Below are 23298 nucleotides of genomic sequence, written 5' to 3' on the forward strand. Positions count from 1 at the left end.
TAGGATTTCTTATCAGATTCTACAGCCTCTGTGTGAGCTAAATTTGGAACTCTTTTGAAGACACTAGACAATTAGAAGCAAAATATCTTTCCAGACAGTGTGCAAGATGATGAAGCTGGCCAAAGGCTTGCTTTGCAAATAGAACTGGATGTTTTTACAGGGTTTTTTTTTAAGATTTTATTTATTCAGGAGAGACACAGAGAGAGAGGCAGAGGGAGAAGCAGGCTCCATGTAGGGAGCCCAACGTGGGACTCGATCCTGGGTCTCCAGGATCAGGCCCTGGGCTGAAGGCAGCGCTAAACCGCTGAGCCACTCAGGCGTCCCTTTTTTTTTTTTTTTTAAATATTTTATTTATTTATTCATGAGAGAGAGAGAGAGAGAGAGAGAGAAGCAGAGACACAGGCAGAGGGAGAAGCAGGCTCCATGCAGGGAGCCCGACATGGGACTTGATCCCAGGTCTCCAGGATCAGGCCCTGGGCCGAAGGCAGGGGCTAAACCGCTGAGCCACCCAGGCTGCCCTTTTTACAGTTTTGTGATGAAGACATGATTGGCAATTAACAGAAAACCTGGACTGAGCTACAGGAGAAAAGCATAGAAGGATTATGTATGGTATCTGGGAAATAATTCTAAATAACTCTGATGCTCATCACAGTCCAAGGACTCCAGGCTACATTATAAACAATCATTCATTCATACCTTCTTCAGAAGTTCCTAAAAAGCTGTCTGACTTCCCTCTCTCTGATTTGATCTTTTCTTCCCCTTTTCTCTTCTTTTCACCAGCTTCTTGATCCTTGATATTTGCCTCCCTTCAATGAAAATGATTTTGAGCAAATCAAACCATATGCGCAATGGCCAGGAGAACAGGACTGCTCCAAAAGAATCATAATAGGTAGCACTAATAGCCAGGCATTGGCTTGTGTGCTACAATGTGCATTAACTCATTTAATCCTTATTACAACCATATGAGGTAGTTACCTTTACCATTACCATCCCCACTAAGTGATAAGGAAACTGAAGCACAGAGAGGTTAAGTTATAGGCCTTGTAAATCCTAGAATTGGGATCTGACCCAAGCAGTCTGTCTCAGACTCTGCTCTCAACCTTCAGGCTATATTATCCACCCTTGCCAACAAAGCATTTCACTTATGTTCTAATTGGTGTCCTTTTTATAACCACCACTTATTTTATTACCTTATTTTATTTCCTGAAACTCTCTCTGAAGTACCTCTAATTGAAGTATCTAATGATTTAAGACCATGTTTGCCAAACTGGTAAGCAGAAAGCATCTCCCCCACTAAACTGTAAGCTCCTTAAGGGAAGAAACATCCTATCCCTTGTTTTTCCAGCATAGCACTTGGCTCACGGTCAGCGCTCAACAGATTCTGGCTCAACCAATTTGACACTGTTTAGAGATTTTTCTTGTTTTCATTTGCTAAATATTCAAAACAAAATATGTAAAACAAGAGAGAAAATAAAGCCAGCTAGAGCAAAAACAACTTTTTTCCTCCTAACCTCTCATCATTAATAGAATCATAGGCTCTAGAATTAAAGGAAGCCTTCAGGGTCTCTTCCACCTCCAACCAAATGCCCAGGCCCAGTGATGTCTAGCCTGTGCTTGAGTGGGAGGAATTATTAGTCAAGTAAGCATAAAGACAGCTATTTTCTCTATCAGATAGCTATGGCTCTTAGAAAGCATGTGCTTTACTGAATAAAAATACCTAGCTCTATGGTTTCTAGTTACCCGCTTTGTTCTTTGGGGCAGAAGAAAGTAAGCAGACTCTCTTCACTTTACAATATATCAGGTATTTGAATGCAGCTATCAAATTCTCCACCCCATCTGTGCTTTTCGGGCTGAGCCTCTCCAGCTCTTTCAGCTGTTCTCATAAGACAGGGTTTCCAGACCTCTGATTGTTCTATGGCCACCCTCTTCTGTTTGTCAACACCTCTTTAAAAATATGGCACCCATTAAGACACCTCACACTGTCCTAGGAGTCCTCTCTCTAGTGTGAGACTCACCTTGCCCTGAACAATACGTCTCTGTTCAGCATTAATGCTGCATTGACCTTTTTATTAGCAACTGCATCAGACTGAGACCTCATGGAGTTGCTATTTATGCCCTCTTCAAGAAAAATTTCTTAAATTCTTAGCATGCCTCAAAATGCATACTAAATGCTAAGCATCTAAGAATAAGACATACTTCCTCCCTTCAACAAAACTACAGTAAGGAGGAGCTTCCAATCAAAAATTCTCCATTAGGTCAGATCCCTCCCATTCTACACATCTAAATGTTTACTTTCATCTTTTAGAGGACTCTAACATTTCTACCTGTCAAGACCATTTGAATCCACAGTCTATCACCTATCACATTAGCATTCATTCTTAGATTTGTGTTATCTAAAAATTTGATAAGCATGCCTTTCCTGATTTAGTTCTAATGGCTAATGAAAATGTTGAAGGTGACAGGGCCAAGGTACAGCAATCTTAGAGGCCTCTCTGTATACTGATATCAATCTGCTAATCAATATCTTGACCACTGTTGGTGGTTGGAGAAGAGAGGCAGACAGAAGTTAAGGCTGGCTTAACAACAGCAATTAAATGACATCACCAGACACTCATTCTTCAAGAAGTTGAGGTGTTTTTTAAATCTGAAATCTAGCCCTCCCTCCTGAAAAAGAAGAAAATGATCCCCCGATGGGAGAACAATAACCTTGTAGAGCCTGTGGGGAGATCTTGTAGCTCCTTGCTGTCCTCAGGTGGCTGTAGCCATCTTTCTAGGTCCTCATCGAGAGTAGAGTGAGCTCTGTCCAAGGGCAAGCAAAGAGAATTGAGACAATTTTTGTCCCATGACAAGAAGGCACAGTATTTGGAGTCAGAAAGGCCCTTCAAACTCGTGCTTTCACTATACACATGAGAAAATGAGAGCTCGGTGAGATCATATCTAGAGTAGCAGAGGTCACCTAGATCTGATTTAAATGCACATCAAAACTCTTCTTTAGCTCCTTGACAAGAAGCCTCAGCACCCATGAGAATAGCTACCTCCCAAAATTCAATGCTAGACTCCATCTCAATTCTAGGTCATTAAGTCAATTTCCAACTGAGGCTAGAACTATACACTCATTCCTTCAACTTTTTTGGATGAAGAACTGCCTCTGAGGCTAAGGGATGCAGAGAATGTTTTTAGAAAGCCTGAAAAGTCTCACTGTGGGCATCTATCTGTGCCCCTCACAGCCAGCCCTTTTGGAAAACAGTAATAATAGCTCACTTTTGATCACAAACAAAGTACTTTATACACCCAAATTCAACTTGGCCTCCTTGAGCTAAGCTTCTTTTGCTTGAATAATGGTGTACATTTTTCCTGAAGGTGTTTTGGGGAAATGGAAGGGCTGGAGTTACATCATACATTATAGAAAAAAGATTTCTAAAACTTTAAAAAGTAGTTATCTTCCTCTCCCTTTGCCTCTTTGTCTTTTCTGTCTCCCCAGGACCTTCCTTGCAGGTCCCAGGGCCCCAGTCTCCTCATCCCCTTCCCAAACCTTCCTTTCCAGGTCTCTTTCTTTTCCTTCTTCATAGAAAATAATTTAGCACTTGAAGAGTGTGACAGAAAGTGGATTCACTACCTAAAAGTTATGCATAGCACTCTTCTCCCTTGCCCTCCTCTTCTACAGCAGGTAAAAACCTACAAACTCAACTTCTGGTCTCCCTTGCAACTGAGGGTGGTCATGCATCACATTTGGCCAGTGAGATATAAGTGGGAATTGGTGGGGAAATTTCTGGGAAAGTTTCTGCTTTCCAGATAAAAAGGGGCAGAGTCCGAATACTCCTTTGCCCCACCCTTTTATTTCTGCCTGGTGTGTGGATAGCAAGCCATCTTGCAACCAGGAGCTGATAATTCTGGAAATAAAGGCCAACATATTAAATAAGGTGGCAAAGTAGGAATATCCAAAGAGTCTAAGTCCCTGGTCGCATCACTGAGTTGCTACACCAGGCATGCCCTGCCAACCAGTGGACTGCCTCTTGATGTGTGAGACAAATTCATCTAAGTACAATAGGGGAGTTTTCTATCGTTATGCAGCTGAAAGAATTCTGCAGGCTACCCTAAGGATCCACAGGACTGGGATTAGGATAAAGTAAGTGGTACAAGGGCAGATGCAGGTCCTCTTTCTCCTCAAAATTTAGAGATTTTGTTCATTGTGGATTTTTTGGCATCAATTTTCATTTTTTAAAATATTGCATTAAAATAATTTATCTTAGGATGCCTGAGTGGCTCAGTGGTTGAGCATCTGCCTTTGGCTCAGGGTGTGATCCCGGAGTCCCGGGATCGAGTCCTGCATCGGGCTTCCTGCATGGAGCCTGCTTCTCCTTCTGCCTATGTCTCTGCCTCTCTGTCTCTCTCATGAATAAATAAATAAAATCTTTACCAAAAAAATTTATCTTGACTCCTGTGTTTTTTGGTGCCTCCTTCAATTTTGTGCCCAAGGAGTGTGTGCATCTCATTCACCTCATACCAGTCCTGGCCCCGAATGACAGTTAGGACAAGGCAAGAGAAGTCAGAAGATACAGGAGGTGAGCTGAAGTGGTTTATCTTATAGCACAAGTCAAAGGAGAGTTCTGAGTCAGGAAGAGAATTGGGTTTCTTGAGGCAAACTTGCATTTTTAGACTCAACTGTCTGGATGATTGCCCCCATTTTTTTAAATTTGGCTACAAATATCTAAAAATTCTCTTCCAAGGCCTTTAATTGAAACATTTTTAAAAGAAGCTGAAACCTATGTTTGCCTCACAAAATGAAGTAAAAACAAACAAAAACAAAAAACTTAGGAAAAATATCCTATTAAAAATGGGCAAAGGACTTGAATAGTTATTTCTCTAAAGAAAATATACAAACGGCCATAGACATATGAAAAGGCGCTCAACATCACTTATCACTGGGGAAATGCAAGTTAAAACCTCAATGAGATATTACCTCATATTCATTCTTTTAGAGTGGCTACTATAAAAAAAAAAAAAAAAAAAAAAAACAGAAAATACCAAGTATTGGCAAGGATATAAAGAAACTGGAGCCTGTGTGCACTGTTGGTAGGAATGTAAAATGGTGCAGCTGCTGTGGAAAACAGTATGGTATTTCCTCAAAAAATTAAAAATAGATTTACCATGTGATCCAGCAATACCACTTCAGGGTACATATCCAAAATAATTTAAAGCAAGATGTCCAGAAGAGATATTTGTATAGAAGCATTATTCACAATAGGAAAAAGGTGGAGTCAACTTAGTGTCTACCACAAAATGAATGAATTGATAAACAAAATGTCACACACACAGGCATGAGCTGGAATTCAGTCTTAAAAAAGAAGGAAATTCTGACATGTTCCATGGATGAACCTCAAGGATATTATGCTAAGTGAAATAAACCAATTACAAAAAGAAAAATACTGTATGACTTCACTTATATGAGGTAACAAGAGGAGTCAAACTCATAGAAACAGAAAGTAGAATAGTGGTTGCTAGGAACTGAGGAAAGGGGGGAATGGGCAGTTGGGGTTTTTCTAATTTTTTTTAAAGATTTTATTTATTTATTAATGAGAGAGAGAGAGAGAGAGAGAGCGTGGCAGAGGGAGAAGCAGGCTCCATGCAGGGAGCCTGACGTGAGACTCTTATCTTGGGTCTCCAGGATCAGGCCCTGGGCTGAAGGCAGCACTAAACCGCTGAGCCACCTGGGCTGCCCATGGGCAGTTGGTTTTTAATGAATATAGAACTTCAGTTTTGTAAGATGAAAAAGTCAGGAGATTGATTGTACAATAATTGAATATACTTAACACTACGGAACTGTACACTGGAAAATTTTATGTTATTATGTATCTTATCACAATTACAATTAAAAAATCTTTTAGGAATAGGGGCTGTTAGGATAATATGAAGAGAGACCTTTTTCCCATCTATTTTGTCAATATCAGAAGAGAAACTAATACAAACTAATACAGTATATTAAATACTTTTAGAAGTCTAGCTTTTTTTTTTTTTTTTTTTTTTTTTTTTGAAGTCTAGCTTTTTTATGTTACCTTTCTGTGTCCTCTCCTAGATCCTGAGTTTCTCTGGTCCAAAGCATACTACTATCTTCTTTTTTACTGTTAGCTTCTTGGTCTTCTAAATGCCTTTCATCTAAAAACAGTTGAAAGCCTTAACTTTATTAGAACAACATCAAAAAACAATTGAGAAAGCCTGCCTTAAAATGGAGTGCAAAAATTAACACTAATCAGTAGTCCCTGAAGTATGCATTGTACTACTTCTTCCCAGGAGAGCCAGGGATCAGGTGGCAGTCTCAGGGTTCTTGCATTCACAGCAGCTGCTTGTGGGGTCTTGGGAGCTCTCTGGTGCCAGGTGACAGGAAACCTGACCTGTGCCAAGACTCAAGAGAGACAGAGGAAGCAAAGGAAAGAAAGGGCACATAAAAGAGAAAGCAGGAGACCCTTGAAACAAATTGTACAGGTTTACTTTGGGGGATTACCCTGTTCTCACTTGTTAGAATTTCTAGGTTGGAGCCCCAAGGAAGGAATTTGGGTGGGGAAGGGTAGTACCCTTTAATGTATACCAGGCATTTCATAATGCTATCTCATTTCATCCTGCCAGCAGTCCTATGAAGGGAAGGTCTATTCAATATCTTACAATGTACCAGGCACTGTACACAGAGCTACTGCATACATCAGGAGTTAGGAATTATCCCCATTTTACAGATGAGGATGACTGAGGCTCAGAGACATTAAACAATACAAAAGTGGCAACTGAGGTGGAATTGGGCCTGACTTTAAGGTCCATAGTCCCCTAAATATACCAATGTGCTGCCAAGGACAGTGTTACAGCAAGGACCTGATGAAAAAGATCTGGGTAGTTGGCTTACCATTTGCAGTGATGCCCAGATGACTTGCTGTGTTCTCCCCCAACATTGTGGATGTGGCCTGCTGCTTCAAGTGCTCTGTCACAATAACACAAAAGCAAAAGGCAACTTACTCTTCCTTTACATGTCACACCATTCTCTAGGGCAGTGGTTCTCAAAGAGTAGCCCTTGGATCAGCAACCTCAGTATACTCAGTTATACTCAGATATGCAAATTCTCAGGCCTCATCCCAGACTTATTGAGTCAGAAACTCTGGGGGGAGGGTCCAGCACTCATATTTTACAAGCTCTCCAGGTGACTCTGACAGCTGATAAAGTTTTGAGAACCCTTGGTCCTATGGCGCCAATTCAATCCCCTCCAACTCTAAAAATAAAAATAAAAATGATAACAATGATAGGTCACATTTGCAGAGCCCTAAGTGGCAGGTACTGTTTTTAACTTACACACATTCATTCAAGATTCATGTTTGCAATCTTCACAACAACCTTATAAGATTGATCATATGATTGCCTTTCCTGTTTAGCAGATGAAGAAATGAAGGTAAAGAAAGGTTGAGGACCTTGCCTGGAATCCCACAGAGTCAGATGCAGAACTGGGATTTGAACTCGGGTGGTCCAGCTCTAAGATCTATGCTCTTCCTCTTTATTTTATACTCTCTCAAAAAGTGTGGAATAACATCAAAACAACCTCCAATTTTCCCCATCTCTGTGGTCCATATTTCGTATTTTTTTACCTAGTTTATAAAAAGGCAGAAGCCAAAGAATATCTATAATTTCCAGGTCTTAAAGAATTGACCAAGGGACTAAGACAAGCATCTGCTAAAACCCGCATACTGCTTTGCATTTGTTAGCTGCACAGTATGCTTCAAGTGCTCCCCACAGCAGAGCAGGGAGACAACTGGAAGGCAACGCACACAGGGACCCAGGGTTCCTTGGTGCAGTCCTGCTGTGCACAGGCACAGGGCTCCCTCCTCCTGCAGGCCAGGAAGCAAGCCCTTCCTAGTAGCTCCTGGGCATCATGAGGCCCTATATATTTCAAATAATTTGAAATTTAAAAATCCATTTTTATCCTTGTTAAAAGTAGTCCCTTGTTGATCTCAAAGTATCACCTATATCCTAGGGTTCTAAAGAATCTTTCCCTTTAGGCCCTTTTCAGAAGCCTAGACCTTTGGATGTGGGCCCTCCAAAACAGTAGGTGTCAGCACCAGGTCACTCCCTAAAACTCTCTTGAGGTAGAACAACAGAATGACAACATACAGGAATTATGTGGCAGTGCCCATTATTAGGAGAAACTACCCAAGTGCCATCTCACTTTTGTCTTTCTAGGAAACTACTGACCCATGTCAAAGTACAGACATCACCTAGAAACTTGGTCCAGATAATTCCCATAAGTAAAATGAGGGAGGGTTTCTGCAGTGTGCTGGGATACAGCTGTGCCAGGAGGCTGGAGCCCAGGAGGAAGACTGCTAACAAATGGGGGATCCATATGGTGACAGAGAGACAAGACAGCAGGATCTGGAGGAAGTGTATCACTAAGGTCAAACTTCAAAGGAGCCTACAAATACTGCCTTACATCATGACCAAGGAACAAATGACCCTAAGAATTTACCTGAGCTGGATATGTGTGGGTGACCTCTACTCTCATAAGCAGCAGTTCTCTTGCCGATACTAAGAAGTGCAACTGGAGAGGAGGAATTTGTAAAGACTCCCTGGGGAGTTTTAGAGAAGGAGAGCCAGTTTCAGGATGGGAGCCCTAAGAGTTTAAACCAACAACCCTGTGCCACTGGGGGAGAGGTGTGATGAGGTAAAAAGGACCTATGAGTAAAGAAAAAGAAACTAGGAAGGTTCTGGCAGCTCTGACTGGCTCCACCCTAGTCCTTCAGTCCAACATACAGGGGCTCAGGGTTGTAATAGCTCCATTGAGTCAGATCACATAAATCTTCATTTACCTCCCTCTTCCTGAGGAGACATTAAACGTCAGAGACCCTGAAAACCAGTTGGTGCGTCTCAGGAAATTCTCTAGAGGCCCATACCAAGAACTGATGGAATGATCTGATAAGATGCGTCCTCTCAGGGTAAGGGACTGGTCAGCAGAGAAGAAGAGAACAAGAAGTACAATCAGGTCTTTCCTGGATAAGGGAAACTACCTGGCCCAATGCTTCCATTTACTTCCAGCATTGGCTCTGCTGGGCAGGGCCAGCCAATGCAGCTACAACTAAAACTGAGCTGGTATAGCTGGGTCTCTGCCTGAAATAGAAAATTCTGGTCTCATTAGGTCATGTGCCACTGACATCTCTGCCCCTGGGAAAGTGATTTGTCCATGACGCCAACACCTTTAAAACGTCCTGCTAATGGCTAAAGTGAAACTACAGGATGTCTTGACCTCAGAAGCCAGACTTTAGGCCCCCAAGATGTGGCTGGTTTGGTTCAAAAAGGAAGTGAAATTTTCCTTTAATAAAAAAATTTCATCATAATAAACCACTCAAATGTTGTTATTTATCTTAGAATCATTACCATAGACCCTTTAAGTAACAAAACGACAACAGGGCAGCCCGGGTGGCTCAGCGGTTGAGCGTCTGCCTTCAGCCCAGGGCCTGATCCTGTAGACCCGGGATTGAGTCCCGCATTGGGCTCCCTGCATGGAGCCTGCTTCTCCCTCTGCCTGTGTCTCTGCCTCTCTCTCTGTGTCTCTCATGAATAAATAAATTCTTAAAAAAAAAAAAAAAGACAACAGACATAAGCTTATTATCCTGGCCAGGTTTCAGTAATAGCATGAGGCCCATTTTATTAGAAAGCTGCTCCTTCCTGATTATGTACATTCATTCAGACCTTCTGAGGGCCTTCTGTACTAGCGCTTACACCTGAGACAAAGAACCATACTGTGGTCAGTAACCATAACTATCAAGGCCATGGAGTGCATTCAGTGTTGAACATCCCTTACCAATCTCGTCAAGCAGCTCCTGAGATGGTGGTGGTAGCTCATCAATGTGACGCTGTGAAATGGCTTCTACTAGTGCTTAAAAAAGATAAAGGGGGAAATGACTTAACACCTTACTGGCCCTGAAATGGATTTTTGCGGCTTCCACATGGGACTTGACTTGGGACTTCTCAACAATAAAACAAACTAAGGCAGGGAGACAGCCTCTCACATTAGCAGTCCTAGTTGAGACGTCCTAACATGTGAATGGTTTTACTCCCCGTTTTACTCTGAACCCTTTGCTACTTTGCCCCTTACCTCAGTGCTGCTTGATCCGTGTCCCTCCCTCCCCAAGAAGATTGGGGTAGGTGAGGTACAAATTCTTACTAAGAGGCTGGGAGCCCAATCTGGACCCGGGCTCCTGGAGGGATACAGAGGCTCCGAACCAGTCAAAATGAAAACAAACAAACCATAAAGTGGAAGGTCTTTCTCTATATAGATTCTCAGGCCAGGGAAATCCAGAAGCAACCATTCTTTGGACCTTCCCCTAAGTGCTCAGTTATAACACCAACCAAAACCCCTCAGCATAATTCATAAAATCTAAGAACTGCACCAAAACATAAGGCATTAAGATTAATATAGCAAAGGCAATATGCCTCAAGAGCTGTTAATATTCTCACACCCTTTGATTTGAAAACCATCTCCTAAGAATCTATCCTAAGAAAGGGATCAGAGCTACAGATAAAGATTCTTATACCAAAAAAAAAAAAAATTCTTATACCAAGAGCAAAAATTAGAAAACAATATAAATTTTCAACATAAGCAACATGGTTAAGCAACATATGTAGAATGGAGTATTATGAAGCCATTACATCTATTTACAATAACTTCCACTAAGAAGAAATCCTCAAAATATAGCATCAAAGAAAAAAAAAAAAGGCCAGAGCTGACACACAGTTATGATCTCAACTATGTTAAAAATATATACATTTTTGTATATTTCTAGAAATATGAAAGAGAGAGGTGCCTGGCTGGTTTAGTCGGTAGAGCATGCAACTCTTAATCTCAGGGTCATGAGTCTGAGCTCCACATTGGGCAGAGTTTACTTTAAAAAAATGAAAAAGATACATACCAAAATAGTACAAGAAGTTAAAAACTGGTGGTGGAATTAAAGGGTAGTTTTTTAAAAAGCTCTTTTTAATTTTCCAAGTTTAATGAGTATGTTTCACTTTTATAATTAGAGGGAAAACAGCATTTTTGTTTGAATCTAATGTAGCATCAAACTTGGCTATTATTTTTTTTTAAGATTTTATTTATTTACTTGAGAGAGAATGAGGGGGTGGGGGTGGTGGGCAAAGGAAGAGACAGAGAGAGAACCAGACTACCTGCTGAGCAGGAAACCCTATGCAGAACTCCATCCCGGACTCCAAGATCATGACCTGAGTCAAAGGCAGACACTTAACCGACTGAGCCACCCAGGCACCCCAGCTTACTATTATTTTGTATTTTGGTTGTATTTTGATATTAGACACAGAGTACCTTTAGGCAAGCTCCTCTGGGTGGCATGGGATGATGTGTCAGGTAACTTAGCAATGCTGGAGGAACTGGCCCCAGTAAATGCAGACCATCTTTTCTACAAGTAATACATAAACATGGTAATTAACACATGTTTTGAGCTCAAAAAGCCCATGCAGTTCAATCATTTCCAAGAGTAAGCCTGTATTTCACTTATGGAAGAGGCCACTTGTTTTGTTGATTGAGGTAAACTCATTCAAATGTCCTCTCCTCTGCAATCCCTTCTCACTCCTCTGCCTCTGCAGTCCCCAGTACTTACTTCTGTGTTGGATCACACCAGCCTCTCTCACTAGATGGGTAGATCCTCTGGGGCAGGGTCTAGGTCTATGTTATTCCTATTTGGATGCCTGGAAGAGGGCCTAGCAGGCTACCTGGCACTTAGAACCTGCCCAATTAACAGATGGTTGAATAAAGCATCTTTATCTCCCTACTTCAAGTAGACCTTCTATAAGTCATATGCCCAAGGAAGATGACAGTTGATTTTTAAGTGAGGGCCAAAGCAAGTAATCAATTTGCCTATAAAATGGTCAACATATTTTTTTTTTGAAAGGTCAACAGATTTTTAATGAGGAGTGTCAAGTAAGCAATTTGTAGTTTTCTTGAAGAGACTATACTATATGAAATATGAGGGAGAGAGGAGAGAAAAAAAGGAGGACAGCAGGGGGAGAAAAAAGAGGAGAGGAGAAGGTAATATGCAAATATGTGTTTTTATCATAGACTATTAGTTCAGGAGTTCAGAGAAGGTGGAGATCCATCAAAACTCTCATGGATTGAAGCAGAGGAGGCATCAAAAAGGAAGCAGAACTCAAGCCTCCTCTAGTAAGCAAATTATGTGTAGACTAAAAGTACAGTGCAGGCGAAGGTAGCATTATAAGCTGTGGTAGTTTGGCTCTTTAAAGAAACTGCCAGACATTGATTGGGTGGGGGGGAGCAGGCATAAAAACCCAAGATCTATCCTACAATATACAGACTCATAGAGACACACCAGGGAGGCCTAGGGAAGATCTAACTTATTTTTTGCTTTCTTTAGAAAATGGATTTGGAGAAATCTTGGCACTTGGGATCCCCAAGGTTTTGGGGCTGACTCCAATAGTATGGAAAGCGGGGTTGATATACTTACAAGACTGGTCAATTTTGAAGGGATAGTTTCAGAGGAAGTAAGAAAGGAATCTAGGCTCTTTGCTTTCTCTCGAACAGTTGTAAATCTATCAGACGAAGTTTGAACAGATTCCTGACTGTTCCAGCATGAGGTAGACCCTGTTTTAATCTGAAATGTGATATTTTCAAGGCAGTCTTTATACCCACTGGCAGGTGAAGAACTTGACCCTGTTGCAGAAAAGAGGGCAATTAGTGTCCAAATTCTTTACGTTATTTAAAAACAAAAACACAGAACTCTGTCTATACCAAGAATTCTCCAAATTGTTAATAACCAAAATAACCGCTGATATGAGACATAGCTCCTCAATATAAAAAAAATGATAGTCTCTAAACTTGGCCATCAAAATAAAAGGAAATTATTTGAACCACAAATATACGAGAACTAAGGACACCAGAGAGAGGCTATTTGATGCTGGCTGTTGGGGTTGCAGGACTGAAAACTATGTATCCTTAAGCACAATAGGTTTTAAGTTACAAACTAGAAAATCCAACATATTTGCACTAAATTCAGTAGCGCTAGAGTATAAAGTAGTTTGTATTTGTGTGTCTCTACCACCAAAGTCAAAAATCTACCTATAGCTGCTTAATAACCACCACCACCAACAACCCCTACTTGGCCCCTCATGGGATTATCTTCATCAGCTCTGGTGCTAAAGAGACAACTCTGTACTATGAAGAAACACCTGCCAGTCTGTTCTCACGGTCTGATTTCCCAAAAGTCAATGGGATAGGAACTGTTCTCTCCAAACACTCCTCCCTGTAGTGATTACCTGGGCTGAGCGGAGTGCTGACACTGGTAGGTGCATGGTTTACTTTGGGTGTTTTACATGAGACTTTCTTAAAAGAACTATCTTGTTCACAGGAGATACTAGACAGGTCTTGAATGTCTGTCAGTGATCTAAGAAATTAAAAACACAAAGTAATTAGGAGATGTCTAGAAAAATCAAACAATATATTCCTGATGGGTGCTTTTAAAGGATGTTCTTGACAACAATCTTTATTTGGCAGTAGGCCAGAATTAAAGACTATCTTAGAATATTTTACGTATCTTAAAGAGAATATTAGAGAATATCCTAAAAAAAGAGATACTAACTTGAAACACAGCAGCTAAAAATAACTATTTCCATGGATGAAAGTATATTTATGTGGAAAACAGATCTCATCTACTTCAAGTTTACACTTATTAATATCATCATCATTACCACTATATTTCCTTGATTACAAGATGCTATTAATTTAGATCACATCATCATAACAGCTTTTTGGTGAAAGAAGAAACAGGCTCACTTTAAATGTATACATAAAAATGGGAAGAAATTATTCTCTTACAAATAAGGAAATACTATTCTCCTAAAACCAAGACTTTACACAACATCCTCAGGCAACCCTTTGGTGGCCCTACATGTCTTTGTCTTTCAGCTCCTTTGGTGATTCCTTTAATGTCTCCTCTTGTTCACCTTCAGTACTGTAAGAGAGAAAGTGAAAAAATTACATGAATCCCCTGTTAGCAGAGTGCACTAATCTAGTACAAGAGACCGGGTAATCAGCCCAGTGTGAGAAGCAGCAGGAAGGGTACTTCCTGAAGCTCAGAAATGTAAAGTAAGGGGATGCTTGGGTGGCTCAGTGGCTAAGCATCTGCCTTTGGCTCAGATCATGATCCCTGGGATTCAGTCCTACATTGGGCTCCCTGCGGAGAGCCTGCTTCTCCCTCTGCCTGTTTCTACCTTGCTCTCTGTGTCTCTCATGAATAATTTATTTTTTTTTAAGATTTTTATTTATTCATGAGAGACTCAGAGAGAGAGGCAGAGACACAGGCAGAGGGAGAAGCAGGCTCCATGCAGGAAGCCCGATGTGGGACTCGATCCCAGGTCTCCAGGATCATACCCTGGGCTGAAGGCAGCACTAAACCACTGGGCCACCAGGGCTGCCCTCTCATGAATAATTTTTTTAAAAAATGGAGAGTAGGGATCCCTGGGTGGCGCAGCGGTTTGGCGCCTGCCTTTGGCCCAGGGCGCGATCCTGGAGACCCGGGATCGAATCCCACGTCGGGCTCCCGGTGCATGGAGCCTGCTTCTCCCTCTGCCTGTGTCTCTGCCCCTCTCTCTCTCTCTGTGTGACTATCATAAATAAATGAAAAAAAAAATTAAAAAAAAAAAATGGAGAGTAGGTTCTGGTCCTGGCTCTGCTAATGACTAGCCACGTATTCTCAGGCATGTCTGGGCCTGGCTCTGGGCCTCAGATTCTTTTCCAGAGATTGAATAAATACCCTCTAAGGGTCAGCCCATCTGAAATCAGCCGGTGATACTATATGACAGTGAGCAAGTTCCTGAGGAAATCAACAGAGCACAGGAAATCTGCCGGAGATGGAGGCTGGGGCAAAGGGCAGAGCCATGGGGCTTTACTACCTGTGAGACAGCTTCCTGCATGGATAATCAGGCAAGGCCAAGAGAGACTTATGCCAAAAAATGAGCAGAAAAGAATACTGAAAACAAACTTGACCTGTTTATATTCTAACCACTATCTAGGATTCAATTTCAATATCTGTTAAATACAAACTACAAGCCAGATCCTATGCTAAATTCTTCCATATGTTTTCATGTTTTTAAGCTTTACAACAATCCTATGAGACCAACGGTACAAAAGGAAGAGCATGGATTTTAGATAGAGTTGTAACTTTATTAATTCTGTTCACTAGAGTATTTGTTTCTCTTCTAAGCATACAGTAGGAGAGCATTTTTTTTTTGGCTCTCCTGGTTTATATAAATGGTTGCATGACTTGTTTTAACTAGTGAAATATAAATGAAAGTGATGTGAGTCACTTTTGGGCAGAAACCTTAAGGACAGTCCACAATTCATGCTCCCTTTTTCCTGCCTCAGCAACCAAGTACAAGGATGGAGTCTCCCTCAGCCTGGCTCTTGGACAGAAGGTAATATAGCACAGAACACTTCTAGCGAACCAACGATGGACATGGAGTCTGAGCAAAAAAAATAATAAATTTTTGCTGTTTTAAGCCACTAAAATCTGGAAGTTGTTATACAGCATAGCCTAGGCTATCCTGACTGACACAGCCACTTACTAACTGCAGCCTTAGAAAAAAATGCTTAACAAAAACAGACACATAGATCAATGGAACAGAATAGAGAACCCAGAAGTGGACCCTGAACTTTATGGTCAACTAATATTCGATAAAGGAGGAAAGACTATCCCCTGGAAGAAAGACAGTCTCTTCTATAAATGGTGCTGGGAAAATTGGACATCCACATGCAGAAGAATGAAACTAGACCACTCTCTTTCACCATATACAAAGATAAACTCAAAATGGATGAAAGATCTAAATGTGAGACAAGATTCCATCAAATTCTAGAGGAGAACACAGGCAACACCCTTTTTGAACTCGGCTACAGTAACTTCTTGCAAGATACATCCACGAAGGCAAAAGAAACAAAAGCAAAAATGAACCATTGGGACTTCATCAAGATAAGAAGCTTTTGCACAGCAAAGGATACAGTCAACAAAACTAAAAGACAACCTACAGAATGGGAGAAGATATTTGCAAATGACGTATCAGATAAAGGGCTAGTTTCCAAGATCTATAAAGAACTTATTAACCTCAACACCAAAGAAACAAACAATCCAATCATGAAATGGGCAAAAGACATGAAGAGAAATCTCACAGAGGAAGACATAGACATGGCCAACACGCACATGAAAAAATGCTGCGCATCACTTGCCATCAGGGAAATACAAATCAAAACCACAATGAGATACCACCTCACACCAGTGAGAATGGGGAGAATTAACAAGGCAGGAAACCACAAATGTTGGAGAGGATGCAGAGAAAAGGGAACCCTCTTACACTGTTGGTGGGAATGTGAACTGGTGCAGCCACTCTGGAGGCTCCACCTCTGTGTGGAGGTTCCTCAAAGAGTTGAAAATAGACCTGCCCTACCACCCAGCAATTGCACTGTTGGGGATTTACCCCAAAGATACAGAGGCAATGAAACGCCAGGACACCTGCACCCCAATGTTTATAGCAGCAATGTCCACAATAGCCAAACTGTGGAAGGAGCCTTGGTGTCCATTGAAAGATGAATGGATAAAGAAGATGTGGTTTATGTATACAATGGAATATTACTCAGCCATTAGAAACGACAAATACCCACCATTTGCTTCAACGTGGATGGAACTGGAGGGTATTATGCTGAATGAAGTAAGTCAATCGGAGAAGGACAAACATTATATGTTCTCATTCATTTGGGGAATATAAATAATAGTGAAAGGGAATATAAGGGAAGGGAGAAGAAATGTGTGGGAAATATCAGAAAGGGAGACAGAACATAAAGACTCCTAACTCTGGGAAACGAACTAGGGGTGGTAGAAGGGGAGGAGGGCGGGGGGGTGGGGGTGAATGGGTGACGGGCATTGAGGGGGGCACTTGACGGGATGAGCACTGGGTGTTATTCTGTATGTTGGTAAATTGAACACCAATAAAAAATAAATTTATTTAAAAAAATGCTTAAACTGTCTGAACTTCACTTGCCTTATTCGCAAGATGGAGATAACAGTATATACCTCAGAGGACTGTTACGTGAATTAAATCTGAGAAAACTGAGTACCTGGTATATGGTAGCTGTTCAGGAAATAGTAGCTATAATTATTATAGATAAAGAAGCTGAGGCCTAGAAAGAGGGAAAGTAAATTGAATGTTATTGTACCAGGCACTTTACATTATAGGGTTTTTTTTAAAGATTGATTGATTGATTTGAGAGAAAGGGAGAGAGAGTGCAAGCAAGTACACAGAGGAAGAGGGAAAAGGAGAAACACTCCCCTCTGATCTTGGGGCCCAAAGAAGCAGGGCTCAATTCCAGGACCCTGAGATCATGACCTGACCCGAAGGCAGACTCTTAACCAAGTGAGCCACCCAGGCACCCCTACTACTAGTTTTTTAAATCAGACTTTTTATTTTGAAGTCACTGCATATTCACATCAAGTTTAAAGAAACATACTTTACCCATGTTTCTCTGAATGGTAACATCTTACAAATCTTTTTTTTTTTTTTAAGATTTTATTTATTTATTCTTGAGAGACAGAGAGAGAGGCAGAGACACAGGCAGAGAAAGAAGCAGGCTCCATGCGGGGAGCCTGATGTGGGACTTGATCCCGGGACTCTAGGATCACGCCCTGGGCTGAAGGCAGGCACTCAACCGCTAAATCACCCAGGCGTCCCACATCTTGCAAATCTATAGAACAATATCACAACCAAGATATCAACATTGATACAGTCAAGATACAAAACATTTCCACCACCACAGGGATCCCTCATGCTGCCCTTTTATAGGCATATCTACTTCTCTCCTACTGCGTACCTCTTCCTTATCCCCTGGAAATCACTCATTTGTTCTTAATTTCTATAATTTCATAATTTTAAGAATGTTATATAAATGAAATCATATAGTAAATAACTGGGGGATTGCTCATTCCACCCAGCACAATTCTCTGGAGATTTATCCAGGTTGTTGCATGTATCAATAATAGTGCATTCTTTTTCATTGCTGAGAAGTATTGCACAGTATGGATGTACCAGTCTGTTAAATCACTGACTCGTTTGATGACATTTGGGTTTCCAATTTCTGGTTATTACAAATAAAGTTGCAAAACTAAAATAAATAAATAAAGTTGCTATAAACATTCATGTATTTGGGTTTTTTTTTTTTTTAAAGATTTATTTATTTATTTATTTGAGAGAGAGTGAGAGAAAGCTTGAGCACAAGCAGGAGAGGCAAAGGGACAGGGAGAGAGAATTCCCAGCAGACTCCAAGCTGAGCGTGGAGCCTGACCAGGGACTCGATCTCAAGATCCTCACAACCTGAGTGGAAAGCAAGAGTCAGATGCTCAATCAACTGCACCACCTAGGTGCCCCTATATATGTGGTTTATATGAACATTTCTCTGCATTAAATGCCAGGAGTTATGTTATTACTTTCAATTTCTATGTCAGCACTCTCTGTAAGTATTCTTGTTCCTGGAATCTTACAAATGGAGAAACAGAAGAGAGGGGTTGAGAAACCTGACCAAGGTTACAGAGATGGAAAGGCAGAGTCAAGATCTGAATACAGATAATGACTCCTTTTCACAATCCTTCACAATCTTGCTGAACAAATCCTAAGAAAGCTATGCTGCCCAAAGCTCATTTTTATGACATGGTAGCTAAGACATTTGAGGACAAGCAATATATAAATATAGGATATTATCATCATTTAACATTACTTCTGTGAGGCTGAAACTACAAATAAAATACTAGCACATACCTTTGTATAGGTTGGAATTGAGACCTAGTCAAAATCTCAGCATTCCTTCCAAGGTTTTTTCTCATTTGGAAATTTTCTTCACCTTAAACAATAAAGTAAATACATTTTTTAACTGAATTTTTGCCAACCCAGATTATTACTTTCATTTCCTAGAATTTCCCTTGGTCTGGTCCAGAATAAGAAATAATCTAGATAAACAAAGTACTTCCTAATTAGGTTTGGATTGAGTGCTGAAGGAGATTGCTCTGAAAGTTTATTTTCCTTGCTCAGAAGGGGTAACTATATTCTGACTCTCAGAATACAATCAAGCCATTTACTGGCTTTTCAGTCATAACCACTCGGTTATTTCTGGAGACAAATGTTGTTTTGTCTTTTCAGGAAGGCAAACTGACCTGGTTCCTGTCAACAGACACCAGGGGGCGTTGAAACCAAGAACTGTTTGTTCATTAAAGATCCAAATAGAAAAGACCATTAGCTGGGCATTCCCAGGATGTTAACTGTGCCTCTTGGCTAACAGACTCCACTTAAGGGGGGCGGGGGGGGGGGCTATTTCAACTATGCTCTGTTTCCCCTGACATCAAGTGTCTGAAGATATTCCCCACCAGTTCTCAGTAAGATACTTTGCAGACCTTCGGGCAGACAGAGCCACTATCCATTTTCCTTCCCACCACTATACTGCTCTGGTTTATAGAGAAGGGGACAGATAGAGCAGCCTGGCTTCTTGGCAAATGCACATGATCCCTCTGCCATTCCTTAGGAACACATAGTCTGGTGGGCAAAGGGGAGGCCCACCAAAGCAATGTCATCTTTAGCAGGTACCAAGAACATCTGAAACCCCAACAGTAGAGAAAAATTGGGGTTCTTCTTTTCATGACTTTCTTTCAAATATCTAGAAAGCATAAAGGAATTCCTAATAAGCACAATTAGAGCTGGAGGAAAACTTAGAGATTTTAGAGTCTCTCTCCTTTATTTTATACAAAGGAAGAGCAGGGCTCTGGGGTGAAATGACTTGCCCAAGGTAATGCAAGGGAGGTGCGGGAAATCAGTGGCAGAACTGGGTTTGAACCCAGCATGGGTCCAATTGGTACCTGTGGCAACACCTGGTATTGAAGGAGTATATGTTAGAGCCCTAATGGAAAAGGGGGAAAAAGGCTCAAAGCAGGAAATGAGTAAATCAGAGGCTTCTTCATGTATTTCGGATATCTGTATCAAACTTAGCCCTAGGTTTTTTACCTATCTGCCCCATAACTTCTCTATCCTACTCTACCCTCTTCCAAACAGAAGTGAAATGGCTATACATAGGCCAGGTTCACACAGAAAATGATCATGGGCAGAGGTTCCACAGAAGGAAGTGGATAACCTAAGACCCAGGTCTGGGGACTTTTAATACATGTTGTCCTGAGAATTTAACTGTTCATCTAAAAGCTTATTGCTTCTTAAAATGCTCTTGACTGTGACAGGGGCATGAATCAAGTTAGAGGTGGAAGACAGAGCATCCAGCAGGAGGAAGGGAATAAAGTTCAGAACTCAAGCCCACTATGCCTGGGTTCAGAATGCTGAGACATGAAAACAGACAGCTACATGGCTCAATAAGTGGGTAACTCTGGCTTTAAAATAGATGGTTGTATACCTTAAAAGAGTAAAAGTGTACAATTTTTAAAATGTCTATATCAGAACCAGTGGTTCACTTCTATCTTATCTTATGCCACACCCGGGCTATTGATCCAAAGTTAATTTCTGGGCAGCCCTGGTGGCGCAGCAGTTTGGCGCTGCCTGCAGCCTGGGGTGTGATCCTGGAGACCTGGGATCGAGTCCCACGTCGGGTTCCCTGCATGGAGCCTGCTTCTCCCTCTGCCTGTGTCTCTGCCTCTCTCTCTGTGTGTGTGTGTGTGTGTGTGTGTGTGTGTGTGTGTCTCTCATGAATAAATAAATAAAATATTTTTAAAAAAAGTTAATTTCTCATGTAACAGAAAGCAGCTGCTGTGTTATATAGAACCCAAGACCTCCCAAGGGAAGGATGTTATGTTGACTATGCTCTATCGGCTGTTATTAACTCTTTGACAAGATGCTAAGCAAGCAAAGGAAAATGCCTTTTGGAGTAGAAAAGGACATGAAGAGCAAGTTCCAGTTTTTGTTGTGCCAATAACCAGTCGTATGGCCTGAGCAAATCCTTCAATTCAGCTCAGTGAAGATAACCAAGCATCTGCTATGTGCCACAAAGGGGTGAGAAATCTAACGAAAGACTAGAGGGAAGAGCAGCCTGGGTGGCTCAGAGGTTCAGCACCACCTTCAGCCCAGGGCCTGATCTGGAGACCCGGGATCAAGTCCCACATCGGGCTCTCTGCAAGGAGCCTGCTTCTCCCTCTGCCTGTGTCTCTGCCTCTCTCTGTGTGTGTCTCTCATGAATAAATAAATAAAATATTTTTTAAAAAGACTAGAGGGGGGAAAAAAAAGAGGAGGAGAGAAAGAAGTGGGAGAGGAGGAGCAGCAGCAGCAACCACTAAACATATGCTCTAAGAATGCAAGGCAAGGGCAGCCTGGGTGGTTCAGCGGTTTTGCGCTGCTTTTAGCCTGGGGCGTGATCTTGGAGACCCGGGATCGAGTCCCACGTCGGGCTCCCTGCATGGAGCCTGTTTCTGTCTCTGCCTCTGTGTGTGTGTGTGTCTCATGAATAAATAAATAAAATCTTAAAAAAAAAAAAAAAAGAATGCAAGGCAAGTACAGATAACATGATATGTGGATGTCAGGAGGCTGGTGAGGGGCAGGAGATTCATTCTAATGAGGGGAAATCCCTGAGCCCTCATCTGTAAAAATCAAAGCCCTGGAGGAGGTTATCTCTAAGGACTGTTCCAGCTCTAAAGATCTGTCATCCAATAGAAAGTGAAAGCAAGTAAAAAGGAATCTGCCTTAAGAGTTTATTACCAGGGCAGCCCGGGTGGCTCGGTGGTTTAGTGCCGGCTTCGGCCCAGGGCGTGATCCTGGAGACCCAGGATCGAGTCCCATGTCAGACTCCCTGCATGGAGCCTGCTTCTCCCTCTGCCTGTGTCTCTGCCCCTCTCTCTCTGTGTCTCTCATGAATAAATAAAAGAAAAAAGCTTGAATTATCTTAAAAAAAAAAAAAAGAAAGAGCTTATTACCAGAGCCTGGAGGTTGGGCAAATACATCTTGTATTCCTTCAAAGTCCTCTTCTATGGGACTGGAGGTCTACATAAGAATAAAAGAGCAAAGAAAGCAGGGTCACTGGAGGCTGACATATAATCAGAAGGTAGAAGGAGAATCTCTTGATGTTCTTAAACCTTGAAAATCCTTGTAAGGTTCTTGCATCTTTTATAGAAAAAGAATAAACCTGTTTCAAAGACACTAAGTACTCATTTGTACTTTATGTTCCTCCTCAACATGGCTTCCCCTGCCTCCCACTGTGAGGAGGAACTATGTGACTTTTCCCTCCTTTATTTCATTATCCCTTCCTCTCCAACCTTCCAACAAAGATGTTTTGATTCCTAGGACCTTCATCAGAAAAGCAAAAAAAGGTTGGGGGGCACTTTGATGGCTCAGTTGTTTACATCTGCCTTCAGCTCAGGTCATGGTCTCAGTGTCCTAGAATCCAGCCCCACATGGAGCTCCCTACTCAGCGGTGAGTCTGCTTCTCCCTCTCCCTTTGCCCCTCCCCCTCTGTGCTCTCCCTTCCTCTCGCTCAAATAAATGAATAAAATCATTAAATAAATTAATTAATTAAATAAGGGGAAAAAAAGAAAAAGAAAAGCCAAAGAAGTTTGGAAAAATGGCCCAGACTGCAAAGTTACTTTCTGGGGTGAGAATTCAAAACACTGGTTCATTTGAGAGGGTGCAGTGACTGGGAGGAGGAGGCCTAGGAGGTCTTCTGGAGGACAGATGACATTCTGCTTCTTGATCTTGGTGCTAGTTACATGAACATGTTCAATCTGTGCAAGTCCATGAGCTGCACACTTAAGAGCTGTGTACTTTTCTCTATGTTACATTTTATATATGTATATATATACATATACATATGTACATAGTATGTGTGTGTATGTGTGTGTGTATATATATATATATACATATACTTTTATCTTTTTATTAAAGATTTTCTTAACATTCCAGTCTGCTCACAGTAAAATCAAGAATAGTTGAAAGATTAATAATGAAAAACTGCTCTGAGTTATCAGAAGTACAGAATAGTGGAAATGATGCTTCTGTTGTATCACTGAATTCTTGTCAGTCAAATGTTGTGTTTGAGACATATAACCCTCCTCCCTTTCCTCCACCCCATCTTCCGTATTGGTAAAAGGTCCAAAAAAGGTGGCAGGTTAGCAGGAAGGTGAGGTAGAAATTCTATAAATAAGGAAATCCAAGCAGCTTCATTTTATAACTGAAAATACTCTGTACAAATAGGTGATTGTCAAAGCTAGGCCAGTTCCTGAGAAAGCCCCATGCACT

The 23298-nt window shown here is 41.4% G+C and overlaps 1 protein-coding gene across 18 annotated transcripts in view; it reads right to left on the minus strand.

Annotated features, from left to right (window-relative positions):
* Positions 1–23298, minus strand: part of TEX14 (testis expressed 14, intercellular bridge forming factor) — a 114394-nt gene that overhangs the window by 1731 nt on the left and 89365 nt on the right. For 8 of the 18 annotated variants that reach the window (XM_025440749.3, XM_049114147.1, XM_049114143.1 and 5 more), the window contains 11 exons: positions 21981–22047; positions 18844–18925; positions 13938–14000; positions 13306–13433; positions 12498–12703; positions 11342–11435; positions 9827–9901; positions 6890–6964; positions 6054–6153; positions 2707–2799; positions 697–806 (listed from right to left, as the gene is read on the minus strand). In XM_025440749.3, coding sequence (XP_025296534.1) covers positions 697–806; positions 2707–2799; positions 6054–6153; positions 6890–6964; positions 9827–9901; positions 11342–11435; positions 12498–12703; positions 13306–13433; positions 13938–14000; positions 18844–18925; positions 21981–22047 — 1093 coding nt within the window. The other 10 variants (XM_025440752.3, XR_003133798.3, XM_025440755.3 and 7 more) reach the window with 10 other exon arrangements.

The sequence above is a fragment of the Canis lupus genome, chromosome 9 (assembly GCF_003254725.2).
Source record: "Canis lupus dingo isolate Sandy chromosome 9, ASM325472v2, whole genome shotgun sequence".
NCBI lineage: Eukaryota > Metazoa > Chordata > Mammalia > Carnivora > Canidae > Canis > Canis lupus.